This window comes from Anopheles moucheti, chromosome 3 (genome assembly GCF_943734755.1).
Source record: "Anopheles moucheti chromosome 3, idAnoMoucSN_F20_07, whole genome shotgun sequence".
NCBI lineage: Eukaryota > Metazoa > Arthropoda > Insecta > Diptera > Culicidae > Anopheles > Anopheles moucheti.
In genome coordinates this window covers 41,718,885-41,735,838 of record NC_069141.1, presented here as the reverse complement: position 1 = coordinate 41,735,838, position 16,954 = coordinate 41,718,885, and the positions used below count along the sequence as shown (strand labels likewise).

At 44.2% G+C, this 16,954-nt stretch overlaps 1 protein-coding gene across 1 annotated transcript in view; it reads right to left on the bottom strand.

The window, feature by feature from the left end:
- LOC128302695 (uncharacterized) overlaps positions 1-16,954 on the bottom strand; it is a 149,033-nt gene that overhangs the window by 45,982 nt on the left and 86,097 nt on the right. Inside the window, 2 exon segments of the mRNA XM_053039559.1 lie at positions 69-551; positions 653-835. Of these exon segments, the coding sequence (XP_052895519.1) occupies positions 69-551; positions 653-835 (666 nt within the window).

Here is a 16,954-nt window from a genome sequence, read left to right as displayed (position 1 = left end):
AAGTTAAAAATGCTAATAAACTGACATGTAACAAGCAGGGAAGCAGTAATATCAGTCGCTATACTTACTGCAATTCTTGAAGGGATTTCCGGTTAATCCACGCGGGCAGAAGCACACAGGGTTGCCATTGTCTACTTCACACATTGCATTGATTCCGCATGGGTTTGGATCACATGGGTTGCTTGGTGGATTGCATCCTATGCGTGCATTACCACCGTAGCCTGGTGGGCAACGGCAAATGGCCTTATGCTTCTTCACATCGCACATAGCATTCGGTCCACATTGGCAAGGTGATGCACAACGCCCATTAACGCATGCCTCGTTATCGTTGCACTGTCGATCGGATAGGCATCCTTGAGGCTGTGTACATTCAATGTAAGCATTACCAGCGTAACCTGGTCGGCAGCGACAATCGATTCCATGATTCACCGGATAGCAATCTGCGTTATCGCCACAGGAATCGCTCTGGCATGGATTAATACAGACACGGTTCAATCGGTCGCATAGCTTATCCGGCGGACAATCTTCATTGTATTGGCAAACCGAACCAACTGTGGTGACTGAAAAGTTAACTTTTAGTAAGTATTGCTTGTCCAAAGTTACAATAAATGATTCGTCGTAATTATCCGACCATGCGTTGTAGCTATCTTACCTGGTATGCATTGCACAAACCCGTTGCCATGATACCCGTCGATGCAGCTGCAGTCAGTACCGTGGTTAGTATTGATGCAAACCGCATTTGTCGTACATGGATTCTTTACATCACACGGTCTATGGCACACGTTTCCAACACAGGCTTCCGTAAGTGAACATTCATCGTTTGTGGTGCATTGTACTGATTGGTGCAAACATATGGAAAGAGAGTGGTTTCGTACATGTGATAAATGTGCCAATATATACATAAAGTACAATGGAGACAATTTTCGTGCCTTAGAATGAATTTATACTACAGATATAAAGTGATCGGAAAATTCATAATAATGCAAATTGAAATGGACATGATAAAGCACTTGTGTTGTTGAGGGTGATATTGGAGTTTGCACAAACATTTTTAATTGCATTAGAGTATATAAGTCTTAATTAAAAAAGCAGTAATTAAGTTGTGTTGCTTACTTGGCTCCAGCACTGTGCACTTGATGGTTGGGTTACCCTCATGTCCTGGTGGACAGGTGCATATAGGACGATGCATTTTAGCCAGACATGTAGCCGTTTCCGCACAAACGCCGTCGAATAAGCAAGGATTTTCGCATAAGCCCATGTAACACGCTTCATTACCTAGACAGTCGTTATCAGATTGGCAAGGCTCGGGAGTTTTTGGCGACCCTGGTGGTTCTGTATTAGTTATCAATAGTTGTTTAAAAAGTATGAATTAGTACAATGATTTGATTAGAAATTAGGATAGGAAAAGCAAAAATTCAGAAAGAAAAATCTCGAAAACGAATTGGACAGTATTAAAACAGGGAATGACAGGTACAATAAAATCAAAGGAAGTTAGGAGAATTGAAACGAGGGAAAACATAGACAGAATAGGTTTTCAGATAAAACATATTTACAAAGACAAAAATAGGTGAAGGTAAATTGGTCAGATTTAAAGGCAGCTATAATACCTCTTGCACAAGGAGTGTTAGGGGGGAGGTTGGTTGAGTTACATAGTACGAAACATTGTGACTTTACACATATTTCATTCTCAGTGCACTCTTTTGTGGATTGGCAGGCTTTGGTGGCTGGTAGCAAACTTGAATTATTTGGCATTTCACTTGGATAAGTAGCGGTGGTTATAGATCCTTCAGTTGAACCGTAACTTTCATCAGTTTCAGAAACAATTGTTGTGCCCATAGCGATATTGAAGGATGGAAATGTCGAAGTGATGTAATTTGTACGTGATGTAGTCAATAAGTCTAGTCCTATCATTTCTTTAGCGTTCGGGTTAATGTCATCAAGGATGGTGTGTGTTTTTGTTGTTTCTGTATCGCCAAAAGCAAATCGTTCATCATAATACAGCATTGTTGTTTCCAACTCAGTTACTCGAGTAGTTTGATCATCTCGCATGGTTGAGCGATCTGTAGAATCTACTGTAGTGTATGATCGTGTTGTTTCTGTATCGCGTTGAGTTGTTCGCTCATCAGGATATGGTGTAGTTGTGTCTGATTCAGGAGCTCGAGTAGTTTGATCATCTCGGATGGTTGACCGATCCGTAGAATCTACTGTAGTGTATGATCGTGTTGTTTCTGTATCACGTTGAGTTGTTCGTTCGTCAGGATATGATGTAGTTGTGTCTGATTCAGGAGCTCGAGTAGTTTGATCATCTCGGATGGTTGACCGATCCGTAGAATCTGCTGTAGTGTATGATCGTGTTGTTTCTGTATCACGTTGAGTTGTTCGCTTGTCAGGATATGGTGTAGTTGTGTCTGATTCAGGAGCTCGAGTAGTTTGATCATCTCGGATGGTTGACCGATCCGTAGAATCTACTGTAGTGTATGATCGTGTTGTTTCTGTATCACGTTGAGTTGTTCGTTCGTCAGGATATGATGTAGTTGTGTCTGATTCAGGAGCTCGAGTAGTTTGATCATCTCGGATGGTTGACCGATCCGTAGAATCTGCTGTAGTGTATGATCGTGTTGTTTCTGTATCACGTTGAGTTGTTCGCTCGTCAGGATATGGTGTAGTTGTGTCTGATTCAGGAGCTCGAGTAGTTTGATCATCTCGGATGGTTGACCGATCCGTAGAATCTACTGTAGTGTATGATCGTGTTGTTTCTGTATCACGTTGAGTTGTTCGTTCGTCAGGATATGATGTAGTTGTGTCTGATTCAGGAGCTCGAGTAGTTTGATCATCTCGGATGGTTGACCGATCCGTAGAATCTGCTGTAGTGTATGATCGTGTTGTTTCTGTATCACGTTGAGTTGTTCGCTCGCCAGGATATGGTGTAGTTGTGTCTGATTCAGGAGCTCGAGTAGTTTGATCATCTCGGATGGTTGACCGATCCGTAGAATCTACTGTAGTGTATGATCGTGTTGTTTCTGTATCGCGTTGAGTTGTTCGCTGGTCAGGATATGGTGTAGTTGTGTCTGATTCAGGAGCTCGAGTAGTTTGATCATCTCGGATGGTTGACCGACCCGTAGAATCTACTGTAGTGTATGATCGTGTTGTTTCTGTATCGCGTTGAGTTGTTCGCTCTTCAGGATATGGTGTAGTTGTGTCTGATTCAGGAGCTCGAGTAGTTTGATCATCTCGGATGGTTGACCGATCCGTAGAATCTACTGTAGTGTATGATCGTGTTGTTTCTGTATCACGTTGAGTTGTTCGCTCGTCAGGATATGGTGTAGTTGTGTCTGATTCAGGAGCTCGAGTAGTTTGATCATCTCGGATGGTTGACCGATCCGTAGAATCTACTGTAGTGTATGATCGTGTTGTTTCTGTATCACGTTGAGTTGTTCGCTCGTCAGGATATGGTGTAGTTGTGTCTGACTCAGTAGCTCGAGTAGTTTGATCATCTCGGATGGTTGACCGATCCGTAGAATCTACTATAGTGTATGATCGTGTTGTTTCTGTATCGCGTTGAGTTGTTCGTTCGTCAGGATATGATGTAGTTGTGTCTGATTCAGGAGCTCGAGTAGTTTGATCATCTCGGATGGTTGACCGATCCGTAGAATCTGCTGTAGTGTATGATCGTGTTGTTTTTGTATCGCGTTGAGTTGTTCGCTCGTCAGGATATGATGTAGTTGTGTCTGACTCAGCTGCTCGAGTAGTTTGACCATCTCGGATGGTTGAGCGATCTGTAGAATCTACTGTAGTGTATGATCGTGTTGTTTCTGTATCACGTTGAGTTGTTCGCTCGTCAGGATATGGTGTAGTTGTGTCTGATTCAGGAGCTCGAGTAGTTTGATCATCTCGGATGGTTGACCGATCCGTAGAATCTACTGTAGTGTATGATCGTGTTGTTTCTGTATCACGTTGAGTTGTTCGCTCGTCAGGATATGGTGTAGTTGTGTCTGACTCAGTAGCTCGAGTAGTTTGATCATCTCGGATGGTTGACCGATCCGTAGAATCTACTATAGTGTATGATCGTGTTGTTTCTGTATCGCGTTGAGTTGTTCGTTCGTCAGGATATGATGTAGTTGTGTCTGATTCAGGAGCTCGAGTAGTTTGATCATCTCGGATGGTTGACCGATCCGTAGAATCTGCTGTAGTGTATGATCGTGTTGTTTCTGTATCGCGTTGAGTTGTTCGCTCGTCAGGATATGATGTAGTTGTGTCTGACTCAGCTGCTCGAGTAGTTTGATCATCTCGGATGGTTGACCGATCCGTAGAATCTACTGTAGTGTATGATCGTGTTGTTTCTGTATCACGTTGAGTTGTTCGCTCGTCAGGATATGGTGTAGTTGTGTCTGACTCAGGAGCTCGAGTAGTTTGATCATCTCGGATGGTTGACCGATCCGTAGAATCTACTATAGTGTATGATCGTGTTGTTTCTGTATCGCGTTGAGTTGTTCGTTCGTCAGGATATGATGTAGTTGTGTCTGATTCAGGAGCTCGAGTAGTTTGATCATCTCGGATGGTTGACCGATCCGTAGAATCTGCTGTAGTGTATGATCGTGTTGTTTCTGTATCGCGTTGAGTTGTTCGCTCGTCAGGATATGATGTAGTTGTGTCTGACTCAGCTGCTCGAGTAGTTTGATCATCTCGGATGGTTGACCGATCCGTAGAATCTACTGTAGTGTATGATCGTGTTGTTTCTGTATCGCGTTGAGTTGTTCGCTCGTCAGGATATGGTGTAGTTGTGTCTGATTCAGGAGCTCGAGTAGTTTGATCATCTAGGATGGTTGACCGACCCGTAGAATCTACTGTAGTGTATGATCGTGTTGTTTCTGTATCACGTTGAGTAGTTCGCTCATCAGAATATGGTGTAGTTGTGTCTGATTCAGGAGCTCGAGTAGTTTGATCATCTCGGATGGTTGACCGATCCATAGAATCTACTGTAGTGTATGATCGTGTTGTTTCTGTATCGCGTCGAGTTGTTCGCTCGTCAGGATATGGTGTAGTTGTGTCTGATTCAGGAGCTCGAGTAGTTTGATCATCTCGGATGGTTGACCGATCTGTAGAATCTACTGTAGTGTATGATCGTGTTGTTTCTGTATCACGTTGAGTTGTTCGCTCGTCAGGATATGGTGTAGTTGTGTCTGACTCAGTAGCTCGAGTAGTTTGACCATCTCGGATGGTTGACCGATCCGTAGAATCTACTGTAGTGTATGATCGTGTTGTTTCTGTATCACGTTGAGTTGTTCGCTCATCAGGATATGGTGTAGTTGTGTCTGATTCAGGAGCTCGAGTAGTTTGATCATCTAGGATGGTTGACCGACCCGTAGAATCTACTGTAGTGTATGATCGTGTTGTTTCTGTAACGCGTTGAGTTGTTCGCTCGTCAGGATATGGTGTAGTTGTGTCTGATTCAGGAGCTCGAGTAGTTTGATCATCTAGGATGGTTGACCGACCCGTAGAATCTACTGTAGTGTATGATCGTGTTGTTTCTGTATCGAGTTGAGTTGTTCGCTCGTCAGGATATGGTGTATATGTATCTGATGCAGGAGCTCGAGTAGTTTGATCATCTCGGATGGTTGACCGACCCGTAGAATCTACTGTAGTGTATGATCGTGTTGTTTCTGTATCGCGTTGAGTTGTTCGCTCATCAGGATATGGTGTAGTTGTGTCTGATTCAGGAGCTCGAGTAGTTTGATCATCTCGGATGGTTGACCGATCTGTAGAATCTACTGTAGTGTATGATCGTGTTGTTTCTGTATCGCGTTGAGTTGTTCGTTCGTCAGGATATGGTGTAGTTGTGTCTGACTCAGGAGCTCGAGTAGTTTGATCATCTAGGATGGTTGACCGACCCGTAGAATCTAATGTAGTGTATGATCGTGTTGTTTCTGTATCACGTTGAGTTGTTCGCTCGTCAGAATATGGTGTAGTTGTGTCTGATTCAGGAGCTCGAGTAGTTTGATCATCTAGGATGGTTGACCGACCCGTAGAATCTACTGTAGTGTATGATCGTGTTGTTTCTGTACCACGTTGAGTTGTTCGCACGTCAGAATATGGTGTAGTTGTGTCTGATTCAGGAGCTCGAGTAGTTTGATCATCTCGGATGGTTGACCGACCCGTAGAAACTACTGTAGTGTACGATCGTGTTGTTTCTGTATCGAGTTGAGTTGTTCGCTCGTCAGGATATGATGTAGTTGTGTCTGATTCAGGAGCTCGAGTAGTTTGATCATCTCGGATGGTTGACCGACCCGTAGAATCTACTGTAGTGTATGATCGTGTTGTTTCTGTATCACGTTGAGTTGTTCGCTCATCAGGATATGATGTAGTTGTGTCTGACTCAGCTGCTCGAGTAGTTTGATCATCTAGGATGGTTGACCGACCCGTAGAATCTAATGTAGTGTATGATCGTGTTGTTTCTGTATCACGTTGAGTTGTTCGCTCGTCAGAATATGGTGTAATTGTGTCTGATTCAGGAGCTCGAGTAGTTTGATCATCTAGGATGGTTGACCGACCCGTAGAATCTACTGTAGTGTATGATCGTGTTGTTTCTGTATCGCGTTGAGTTGTTCGCTCTTCAGGATATGGTGTAGTTGTGTCTGATTCAGGAGCTCGAGTAGTTTGATCATCTAGGATGGTTGACCGATCCGTAGAATCTACTGTAGTGTATGATCGTGTTGTTTCTGTATCGCGTTGAGTTGTTCGCTCGTCAGAATATGGTGTAGTTGTGTCTGATTCAGGAGCTCGAGTAGTTTGATCATCTAGGATGGTTGACCGACCCGTAGAATCTACTGTAGTGTATGATCGTGTTGTTTCTGTACCACGTTGAGTTGTTCGCTCGTCAGGATATGGTGTAGTTGTGTCTGATTCAGGAGCTCTAGTAGTTTGATCATCTAGGATGGTTGACCGATCCGTAGAATCTACTGTAGTGTATGATCGTGTTGTTTCTGTATCGCGTTGAGTTGTTCGCACGTCAGAATATGGTGTAGTTGTGTCTGATTCAGGAGCTCGAGTAGTTTGATCATCTAGGATGGTTGACCGACCCGTAGAATCTACTGTAGTGTATGATCGTGTTGTTTCTGTATCGCGTTGAGTTGTTCGCTCGTCAGGATATGATGTAGTTGTGTCTGATTCAGGAGCTCGAGTAGTTTGATCATCTCGGATGGTTGACCGACCCGTAGAATCTACTGTGTTGGTAGAATCTGATCGTGTTGTTTCTGTATCGCGTTGAGTTGTTCGCTCATCAGGATATGATGTAGTTGTGTCTGACTCAGCTGCTCGAGTAGTTTGATCATCTAGGATGGTTGACCGACCCGTAGAATCTACTGTAGTGTATGATCGTGTTGTTTCTGTATCACGTTGAGTTGTTCGCTCGTCAGGATATGGTGTAGTTGTGTCTGATTCAGGAGCTCGAGTAGTTTGATCATCTCGGATGGTTGACCGACCCGTAGAATCTACTGTAGTGTATGATCGTGTTGTTTCTGTATCACGTTGAGTTGTTCGCTCGTCAGGATATGGTGTAGTTGTGTCTGATTCAGGAGCTCGAGTAGTTTGATCATCTCGGATGGTTGACCGATCCGTAGAATCTACTGTAGTGTATGATCGTGTTGTTTCTGTATCACGTTGAGTTGTTCGCTCGTCAGGATATGGTGTAGTTGTGTCTGACTCAGTAGCTCGAGTAGTTTGATCATCTCGGATGGTTGACCGATCCGTAGAATCTACTATAGTGTATGATCGTGTTGTTTCTGTATCGCGTTGAGTTGTTCGTTCGTCAGGATATGATGTAGTTGTGTCTGATTCAGGAGCTCGAGTAGTTTGATCATCTCGGATGGTTGACCGATCCGTAGAATCTGCTGTAGTGTATGATCGTGTTGTTTTTGTATCGCGTTGAGTTGTTCGCTCGTCAGGATATGATGTAGTTGTGTCTGACTCAGCTGCTCGAGTAGTTTGACCATCTCGGATGGTTGAGCGATCTGTAGAATCTACTGTAGTGTATGATCGTGTTGTTTCTGTATCACGTTGAGTTGTTCGCTCGTCAGGATATGGTGTAGTTGTGTCTGATTCAGGAGCTCGAGTAGTTTGATCATCTCGGATGGTTGACCGATCCGTAGAATCTACTGTAGTGTATGATCGTGTTGTTTCTGTATCACGTTGAGTTGTTCGCTCGTCAGGATATGGTGTAGTTGTGTCTGACTCAGTAGCTCGAGTAGTTTGATCATCTCGGATGGTTGACCGATCCGTAGAATCTACTATAGTGTATGATCGTGTTGTTTCTGTATCGCGTTGAGTTGTTCGTTCGTCAGGATATGATGTAGTTGTGTCTGATTCAGGAGCTCGAGTAGTTTGATCATCTCGGATGGTTGACCGATCCGTAGAATCTGCTGTAGTGTATGATCGTGTTGTTTCTGTATCGCGTTGAGTTGTTCGCTCGTCAGGATATGATGTAGTTGTGTCTGACTCAGCTGCTCGAGTAGTTTGATCATCTCGGATGGTTGACCGATCCGTAGAATCTACTGTAGTGTATGATCGTGTTGTTTCTGTATCACGTTGAGTTGTTCGCTCGTCAGGATATGGTGTAGTTGTGTCTGACTCAGGAGCTCGAGTAGTTTGATCATCTCGGATGGTTGACCGATCCGTAGAATCTACTATAGTGTATGATCGTGTTGTTTCTGTATCGCGTTGAGTTGTTCGTTCGTCAGGATATGATGTAGTTGTGTCTGATTCAGGAGCTCGAGTAGTTTGATCATCTCGGATGGTTGACCGATCCGTAGAATCTGCTGTAGTGTATGATCGTGTTGTTTCTGTATCGCGTTGAGTTGTTCGCTCGTCAGGATATGATGTAGTTGTGTCTGACTCAGCTGCTCGAGTAGTTTGATCATCTCGGATGGTTGACCGATCCGTAGAATCTACTGTAGTGTATGATCGTGTTGTTTCTGTATCACGTTGAGTTGTTCGCTCGTCAGGATATGGTGTAGTTGTGTCTGACTCAGGAGCTCGAGTAGTTTGATCATCTCGGATGGTTGACCGATCCGTAGAATCTACTATAGTGTATGATCGTGTTGTTTCTGTATCGCGTTGAGTTGTTCGTTCGTCAGGATATGATGTAGTTGTGTCTGATTCAGGAGCTCGAGTAGTTTGATCATCTCGGATGGTTGACCGATCCGTAGAATCTACTATAGTGTATGATCGTGTTGTTTCTGTATCGCGTTGAGTTGTTCGTTCGTCAGGATATGATGTAGTTGTGTCTGATTCAGGAGCTCGAGTAGTTTGATCATCTCGGATGGTTGACCGATCCGTAGAATCTGCTGTAGTGTATGATCGTGTTGTTTCTGTATCGCGTTGAGTTGTTCGCTCGTCAGGATATGATGTAGTTGTGTCTGACTCAGCTGCTCGAGTAGTTTGACCATCTCGGATGGTTGAGCGATCTGTAGAATCTACTGTAGTGTATGATCGTGTTGTTTCTGTATCACGTTGAGTTGTTCGCTCGTCAGGATATGGTGTAGTTGTGTCTGATTCAGGAGCTCGAGTAGTTTGATCATCTCGGATGGTTGACCGATCCGTAGAATCTACTGTAGTGTATGATCGTGTTGTTTCTGTATCACGTTGAGTTGTTCGCTCGTCAGGATATGGTGTAGTTGTGTCTGACTCAGTAGCTCGAGTAGTTTGATCATCTCGGATGGTTGACCGATCCGTAGAATCTACTATAGTGTATGATCGTGTTGTTTCTGTATCGCGTTGAGTTGTTCGTTCGTCAGGATATGATGTAGTTGTGTCTGATTCAGGAGCTCGAGTAGTTTGATCATCTCGGATGGTTGACCGATCCGTAGAATCTGCTGTAGTGTATGATCGTGTTGTTTCTGTATCGCGTTGAGTTGTTCGCTCGTCAGGATATGATGTAGTTGTGTCTGACTCAGCTGCTCGAGTAGTTTGATCATCTCGGATGGTTGACCGATCCGTAGAATCTACTGTAGTGTATGATCGTGTTGTTTCTGTATCACGTTGAGTTGTTCGCTCGTCAGGATATGGTGTAGTTGTGTCTGACTCAGGAGCTCGAGTAGTTTGATCATCTCGGATGGTTGACCGATCCGTAGAATCTACTATAGTGTATGATCGTGTTGTTTCTGTATCGCGTTGAGTTGTTCGTTCGTCAGGATATGATGTAGTTGTGTCTGATTCAGGAGCTCGAGTAGTTTGATCATCTCGGATGGTTGACCGATCCGTAGAATCTGCTGTAGTGTATGATCGTGTTGTTTCTGTATCGCGTTGAGTTGTTCGCTCGTCAGGATATGATGTAGTTGTGTCTGACTCAGCTGCTCGAGTAGTTTGATCATCTCGGATGGTTGACCGATCCGTAGAATCTACTGTAGTGTATGATCGTGTTGTTTCTGTATCGCGTTGAGTTGTTCGCTCGTCAGGATATGGTGTAGTTGTGTCTGATTCAGGAGCTCGAGTAGTTTGATCATCTAGGATGGTTGACCGACCCGTAGAATCTACTGTAGTGTATGATCGTGTTGTTTCTGTATCACGTTGAGTAGTTCGCTCATCAGAATATGGTGTAGTTGTGTCTGATTCAGGAGCTCGAGTAGTTTGATCATCTCGGATGGTTGACCGATCCATAGAATCTACTGTAGTGTATGATCGTGTTGTTTCTGTATCGCGTCGAGTTGTTCGCTCGTCAGGATATGGTGTAGTTGTGTCTGATTCAGGAGCTCGAGTAGTTTGATCATCTCGGATGGTTGACCGATCTGTAGAATCTACTGTAGTGTATGATCGTGTTGTTTCTGTATCACGTTGAGTTGTTCGCTCGTCAGGATATGGTGTAGTTGTGTCTGACTCAGTAGCTCGAGTAGTTTGACCATCTCGGATGGTTGACCGATCCGTAGAATCTACTGTAGTGTATGATCGTGTTGTTTCTGTATCACGTTGAGTTGTTCGCTCATCAGGATATGGTGTAGTTGTGTCTGATTCAGGAGCTCGAGTAGTTTGATCATCTAGGATGGTTGACCGACCCGTAGAATCTACTGTAGTGTATGATCGTGTTGTTTCTGTAACGCGTTGAGTTGTTCGCTCGTCAGGATATGGTGTAGTTGTGTCTGATTCAGGAGCTCGAGTAGTTTGATCATCTAGGATGGTTGACCGACCCGTAGAATCTACTGTAGTGTATGATCGTGTTGTTTCTGTATCGAGTTGAGTTGTTCGCTCGTCAGGATATGGTGTATATGTATCTGATGCAGGAGCTCGAGTAGTTTGATCATCTCGGATGGTTGACCGACCCGTAGAATCTACTGTAGTGTATGATCGTGTTGTTTCTGTATCGCGTTGAGTTGTTCGCTCATCAGGATATGGTGTAGTTGTGTCTGATTCAGGAGCTCGAGTAGTTTGATCATCTCGGATGGTTGACCGATCTGTAGAATCTACTGTAGTGTATGATCGTGTTGTTTCTGTATCGCGTTGAGTTGTTCGTTCGTCAGGATATGGTGTAGTTGTGTCTGACTCAGGAGCTCGAGTAGTTTGATCATCTAGGATGGTTGACCGACCCGTAGAATCTAATGTAGTGTATGATCGTGTTGTTTCTGTATCACGTTGAGTTGTTCGCTCGTCAGAATATGGTGTAGTTGTGTCTGATTCAGGAGCTCGAGTAGTTTGATCATCTAGGATGGTTGACCGACCCGTAGAATCTACTGTAGTGTATGATCGTGTTGTTTCTGTACCACGTTGAGTTGTTCGCACGTCAGAATATGGTGTAGTTGTGTCTGATTCAGGAGCTCGAGTAGTTTGATCATCTCGGATGGTTGACCGACCCGTAGAAACTACTGTAGTGTACGATCGTGTTGTTTCTGTATCGAGTTGAGTTGTTCGCTCGTCAGGATATGATGTAGTTGTGTCTGATTCAGGAGCTCGAGTAGTTTGATCATCTCGGATGGTTGACCGACCCGTAGAATCTACTGTAGTGTATGATCGTGTTGTTTCTGTATCACGTTGAGTTGTTCGCTCATCAGGATATGATGTAGTTGTGTCTGACTCAGCTGCTCGAGTAGTTTGATCATCTAGGATGGTTGACCGACCCGTAGAATCTAATGTAGTGTATGATCGTGTTGTTTCTGTATCACGTTGAGTTGTTCGCTCGTCAGAATATGGTGTAATTGTGTCTGATTCAGGAGCTCGAGTAGTTTGATCATCTAGGATGGTTGACCGACCCGTAGAATCTACTGTAGTGTATGATCGTGTTGTTTCTGTATCGCGTTGAGTTGTTCGCTCTTCAGGATATGGTGTAGTTGTGTCTGATTCAGGAGCTCGAGTAGTTTGATCATCTAGGATGGTTGACCGATCCGTAGAATCTACTGTAGTGTATGATCGTGTTGTTTCTGTATCGCGTTGAGTTGTTCGCTCGTCAGAATATGGTGTAGTTGTGTCTGATTCAGGAGCTCGAGTAGTTTGATCATCTAGGATGGTTGACCGACCCGTAGAATCTACTGTAGTGTATGATCGTGTTGTTTCTGTACCACGTTGAGTTGTTCGCTCGTCAGGATATGGTGTAGTTGTGTCTGATTCAGGAGCTCTAGTAGTTTGATCATCTAGGATGGTTGACCGATCCGTAGAATCTACTGTAGTGTATGATCGTGTTGTTTCTGTATCGCGTTGAGTTGTTCGCACGTCAGAATATGGTGTAGTTGTGTCTGATTCAGGAGCTCGAGTAGTTTGATCATCTAGGATGGTTGACCGACCCGTAGAATCTACTGTAGTGTATGATCGTGTTGTTTCTGTATCGCGTTGAGTTGTTCGCTCGTCAGGATATGATGTAGTTGTGTCTGATTCAGGAGCTCGAGTAGTTTGATCATCTCGGATGGTTGACCGACCCGTAGAATCTACTGTGTTGGTAGAATCTGATCGTGTTGTTTCTGTATCGCGTTGAGTTGTTCGCTCATCAGGATATGATGTAGTTGTGTCTGACTCAGCTGCTCGAGTAGTTTGATCATCTAGGATGGTTGACCGACCCGTAGAATCTACTGTAGTGTATGATCGTGTTGTTTCTGTATCACGTTGAGTTGTTCGCTCGTCAGGATATGGTGTAGTTGTGTCTGATTCAGGAGCTCGAGTAGTTTGATCATCTCGGATGGTTGACCGACCCGTAGAATCTACTGTAGTGTATGATCGTGTTGTTTCTGTATCACGTTGAGTTGTTCGCTCGTCAGGATATGGTGTAGTTGTGTCTGATTCAGGAGCTCGAGTAGTTTGATCATCTCGGATGGTTGACCGATCCGTAGAATCTACTGTAGTGTATGATCGTGTTGTTTCTGTACCACGTTGAGTTGTTCGCTCGTCAGGATATGGTGTAGTTGTGTCTGATTCAGGAGCTCGAGTAGTTTGATCATCTCGGATGGTTGACCGACCCGTAGAAACTACTGTAGTGTATGATCGTGTTGTTTCTGTATCGAGTTGAGTTGTTCGCTCGTCAGGATATGATGTAGTTGTGTCTGATTCAGGAGCTCGAGTAGTTTGATCATCTCGGATGGTTGACCGACCCGTAGAATCTACTGTAGTGTATGATCGTGTTGTTTCTGTATCGCGTTGAGTTGTTCGCTCATCAGGATATGATGTAGTTGTGTCTGACTCAGCTGCTCGAGTAGTTTGATCATCTCGGATGGTTGACCGACCCGTAGAATCTACTGTAGTGTATGATCGTGTTGTTTCTGTATCGCGTTGAGTTGTTCGCTCATCAGGATATGATGTAGTTGTGTCTGACTCAGCTGCTCGAGTAGTTTGATCATCTAGGATGGTTGACCGACCCGTAGAATCTACTGTAGTGTATGATCGTGTTGTTTCTGTATCACGTTGAGTTGTTCGCTCGTCAGGATATGGTGTAGTTGTGTCTGATTCAGGAGCTCGAGTAGTTTGATCATCTCGGATGGTTGACCGATCCGTAGAATCTACTGTAGTGTATGATCGTGTTGTTTCTGTACCACGTTGAGTTGTTCGCTCGTCAGGATATGGTGTAGTTGTGTCTGATTCAGGAGCTCGAGTAGTTTGATCATCTAGGATGGTTGACCGACCCGTAGAATCTGCTGTAGTGTATGATCGTGTTGTTTCTGTACCATGTTGAGTTGTTCGCTCGTCAGGATATGGTGTAGTTGTGTCTGATTCAGGAGCTCGAGTAGTTTGATCATCTAGGATGGTTGACCGATCCGTAGAATCTACTGTAGTGTATGATCGTGTTGTTTCTGTATCGCGTTGAGTTGTTCGCTCATCAGGATATGGTGTAGTTGTGTCTGATTCAGGAGCTCGAGTAGTTTGATCATTTCGGATGGTTGACCGATCCGTAGAATCTACTGTAGTGTATGATCGTGTTGTTTCTGTATCGCGTTGAGTTGTTCGTACGTCAGAATATGGTGTAGTTGTGTCTGATTCAGGAGCTCGAGTAGTTTGATCATGTCGGATGGTTGACCGATCCGTAGAATCTACTGTAGTGTATGATCGTGTTGTTTCTGTATCGCGTTGAGTTGTTCGCTCATCAGGATATGATGTAGTTGTGTCTGACTCAGCTGCTCGAGTAGTTTGATCATCTCGGATGGTTGACCGATCCGTAGAATCTACTGTAGTGTATGATCGCGTTGTTTCTGTACCACGTTGAGTTGTTCGCTCGTCAGGATATGGTGTAGTTGTGTCTGATTCAGGAGCTCGAGTAGTTTGATCATCTAGGATGGTTGACCGATCCGTAGAATCTACTGTAGTGTATGATCGTGTTGTTTCTGTATCGAGTTGAGTTGTTCGCTCGTCAGGATATGGTGTAGTTGTGTCTGATTCAGGAGCTCGAGTAGTTTGATCATCTCGGATGGTTGACCGATCCGTAGAATCTACTGTAGTGTATGATCGCGTTGTTTCTGTACCACGTTGAGTTGTTCGCTCGTCAGGATATGGTGTAGTTGTGTCTGATTCAGGAGCTCGAGTAGTTTGATCATCTAGGATGGTTGACCGACCCGTAGAATCTACTGTAGTGTATGATCGTGTTGTTTCTGTACCACGTTGAGTTGTTCGCTCATCAGGATATGGTGTAGTTGTGTCTGATTCAGGAGCTCGAGTAGTTTGATCATCTCGGATGGTTGACCGATCCGTAGAATCTACTGTAGTGTATGATCGTGTTGTTTCTGTACCACGTTGAGTTGTTCGCACGTCAGAATATGGTGTAGTTGTGTCTGATTCAGGTACTCGAGTAGTTTGATCATCTCGGATGGTTGACCGATCCGTAGAATCTACTGTAGTGTATGATCGTGTTGTTTCTGTATCGCGTTGAGTTGTTCGCACGTCAGAATATGGTGTAGTTGTGTCTGATTCAGGAGCTCGAGTAGTTTGATCATCTCGGATGGTTGACCGATCCGTAGAATCTACTGTAGTGTATGATCGTGTTGTTTCTGTATCGCGTTGAGTTGTTCGCTCGTCAGGATATGATGTGGTTGTGTCTGATTCAGGAGCTCGAGTAGTTTGATCATCTCGGATGGTTGACCGATCCGTAGAATCTACTGTAGTGTATGATCGTGTTGTTTCTGTATCGCGTTGAGTTGTTCGCTCATCAGGATATGGTGTAGTTGTGACTGATTCAGGAGCTCGAGTGGTTTGATCATCTCGGATGGTTGACCGATTCGTAGAATCTACTGTAGTGTATGATCGTGTTGTTTCTGTATCGCGTTGAGTTGTTCGCTCGTCAGGATATGGTGTAGTTGTGTCTGATTCAGGAGCTCGAGTAGTTTGATCATCTCGGATGGTTGACCGACCCGTAGAATCTACTGTAGTGTATGATCGTGTTGTTTCTGTATCGCGTTGAGTTGTTCGCTCATCAGGATATGGTGTAGTTGTGTCTGATTCAGGAGCTCGAGTAGTTTGATCATCTAGGATGGTTGACCGATCCGTAGAATCTACTGTAGTGTATGATCGTGTTGTTTCTGTATCGCGTTGAGTTGTTCGCTCGTCAGAATATGGTGTAGTTGTGTCTGATTCAGGAGCTCGAGTAGTTTGATCATCTCGGATGGTTGACCGATCCGTAGAATCTACTGTAGTGTATGATCGTGTTGTTTCTGTATCGCGTTGAGTTGTTCGCTCGTCAGGATATGGTGTAGTTGTGTCTGATTCAGGAGCTCGAGTAGTTTGATCATCTAGGATGGTTGACCGATCCGTAGAATCTAATGTAGTGTATGATCGTGTTGCTTCTGTATCACGTTGAGTAGTTCGCTTGTCAGAATATGGTGTAGTTGTGTCTGATTCAGGAGCTCGAGTGGTTTGATCATCTCGGATGGTTGACCGATTCGTAGAATCTACTGTAGTGTATGATCGTGTTGTTTCTGTATCGCGTTGAGTTGTTCGCTCATCAGGATATGGTGTAGTTGTGTCTGACTCAGGAGCTCGAGTAATTTGATCAGCTCGGATGGTTGACCGATCCGTAGAATCTACTGTAGTGTATGATCGTGTTGTTTCTGTATCGCGTTGAGTTGTTCGCTCATCAGGATATGGTGTAGTTGTGTCTGATTCAGGAGCTCGAGTAGTTTGATCATCTAGGATGGTTGACCGACCCGTAGAATCTGCTGTAGTGTATGATCGTGTTGTTTCTGTATCGCGTTGAGTTGTTCGCTCGTCAGGATATGGTGTAGTTGTGTCTGATTCAGGAGCTCGAGTAGTTTGATCATCTAGGATGGTTGACCGACCCGTAGAATCTAATGTAGTGTATGATCGTGTTGTTTCTGTATCACGTTGAGTAGTTCGCTTGTCAGAATATGGTGTAGTTGTGTCTGATTCAGGAGCTCGAGTAGTTTGATCATCTCGGATGGTTGACCGATCCGTAGAATCTACTGTAGTGTATGATCGTGTTGTTTTTGTATCGCGTTGAGTTGTTCGCTCGTCAGGATATGGTGTAGTTGTGTCTGATTCAGGAGCT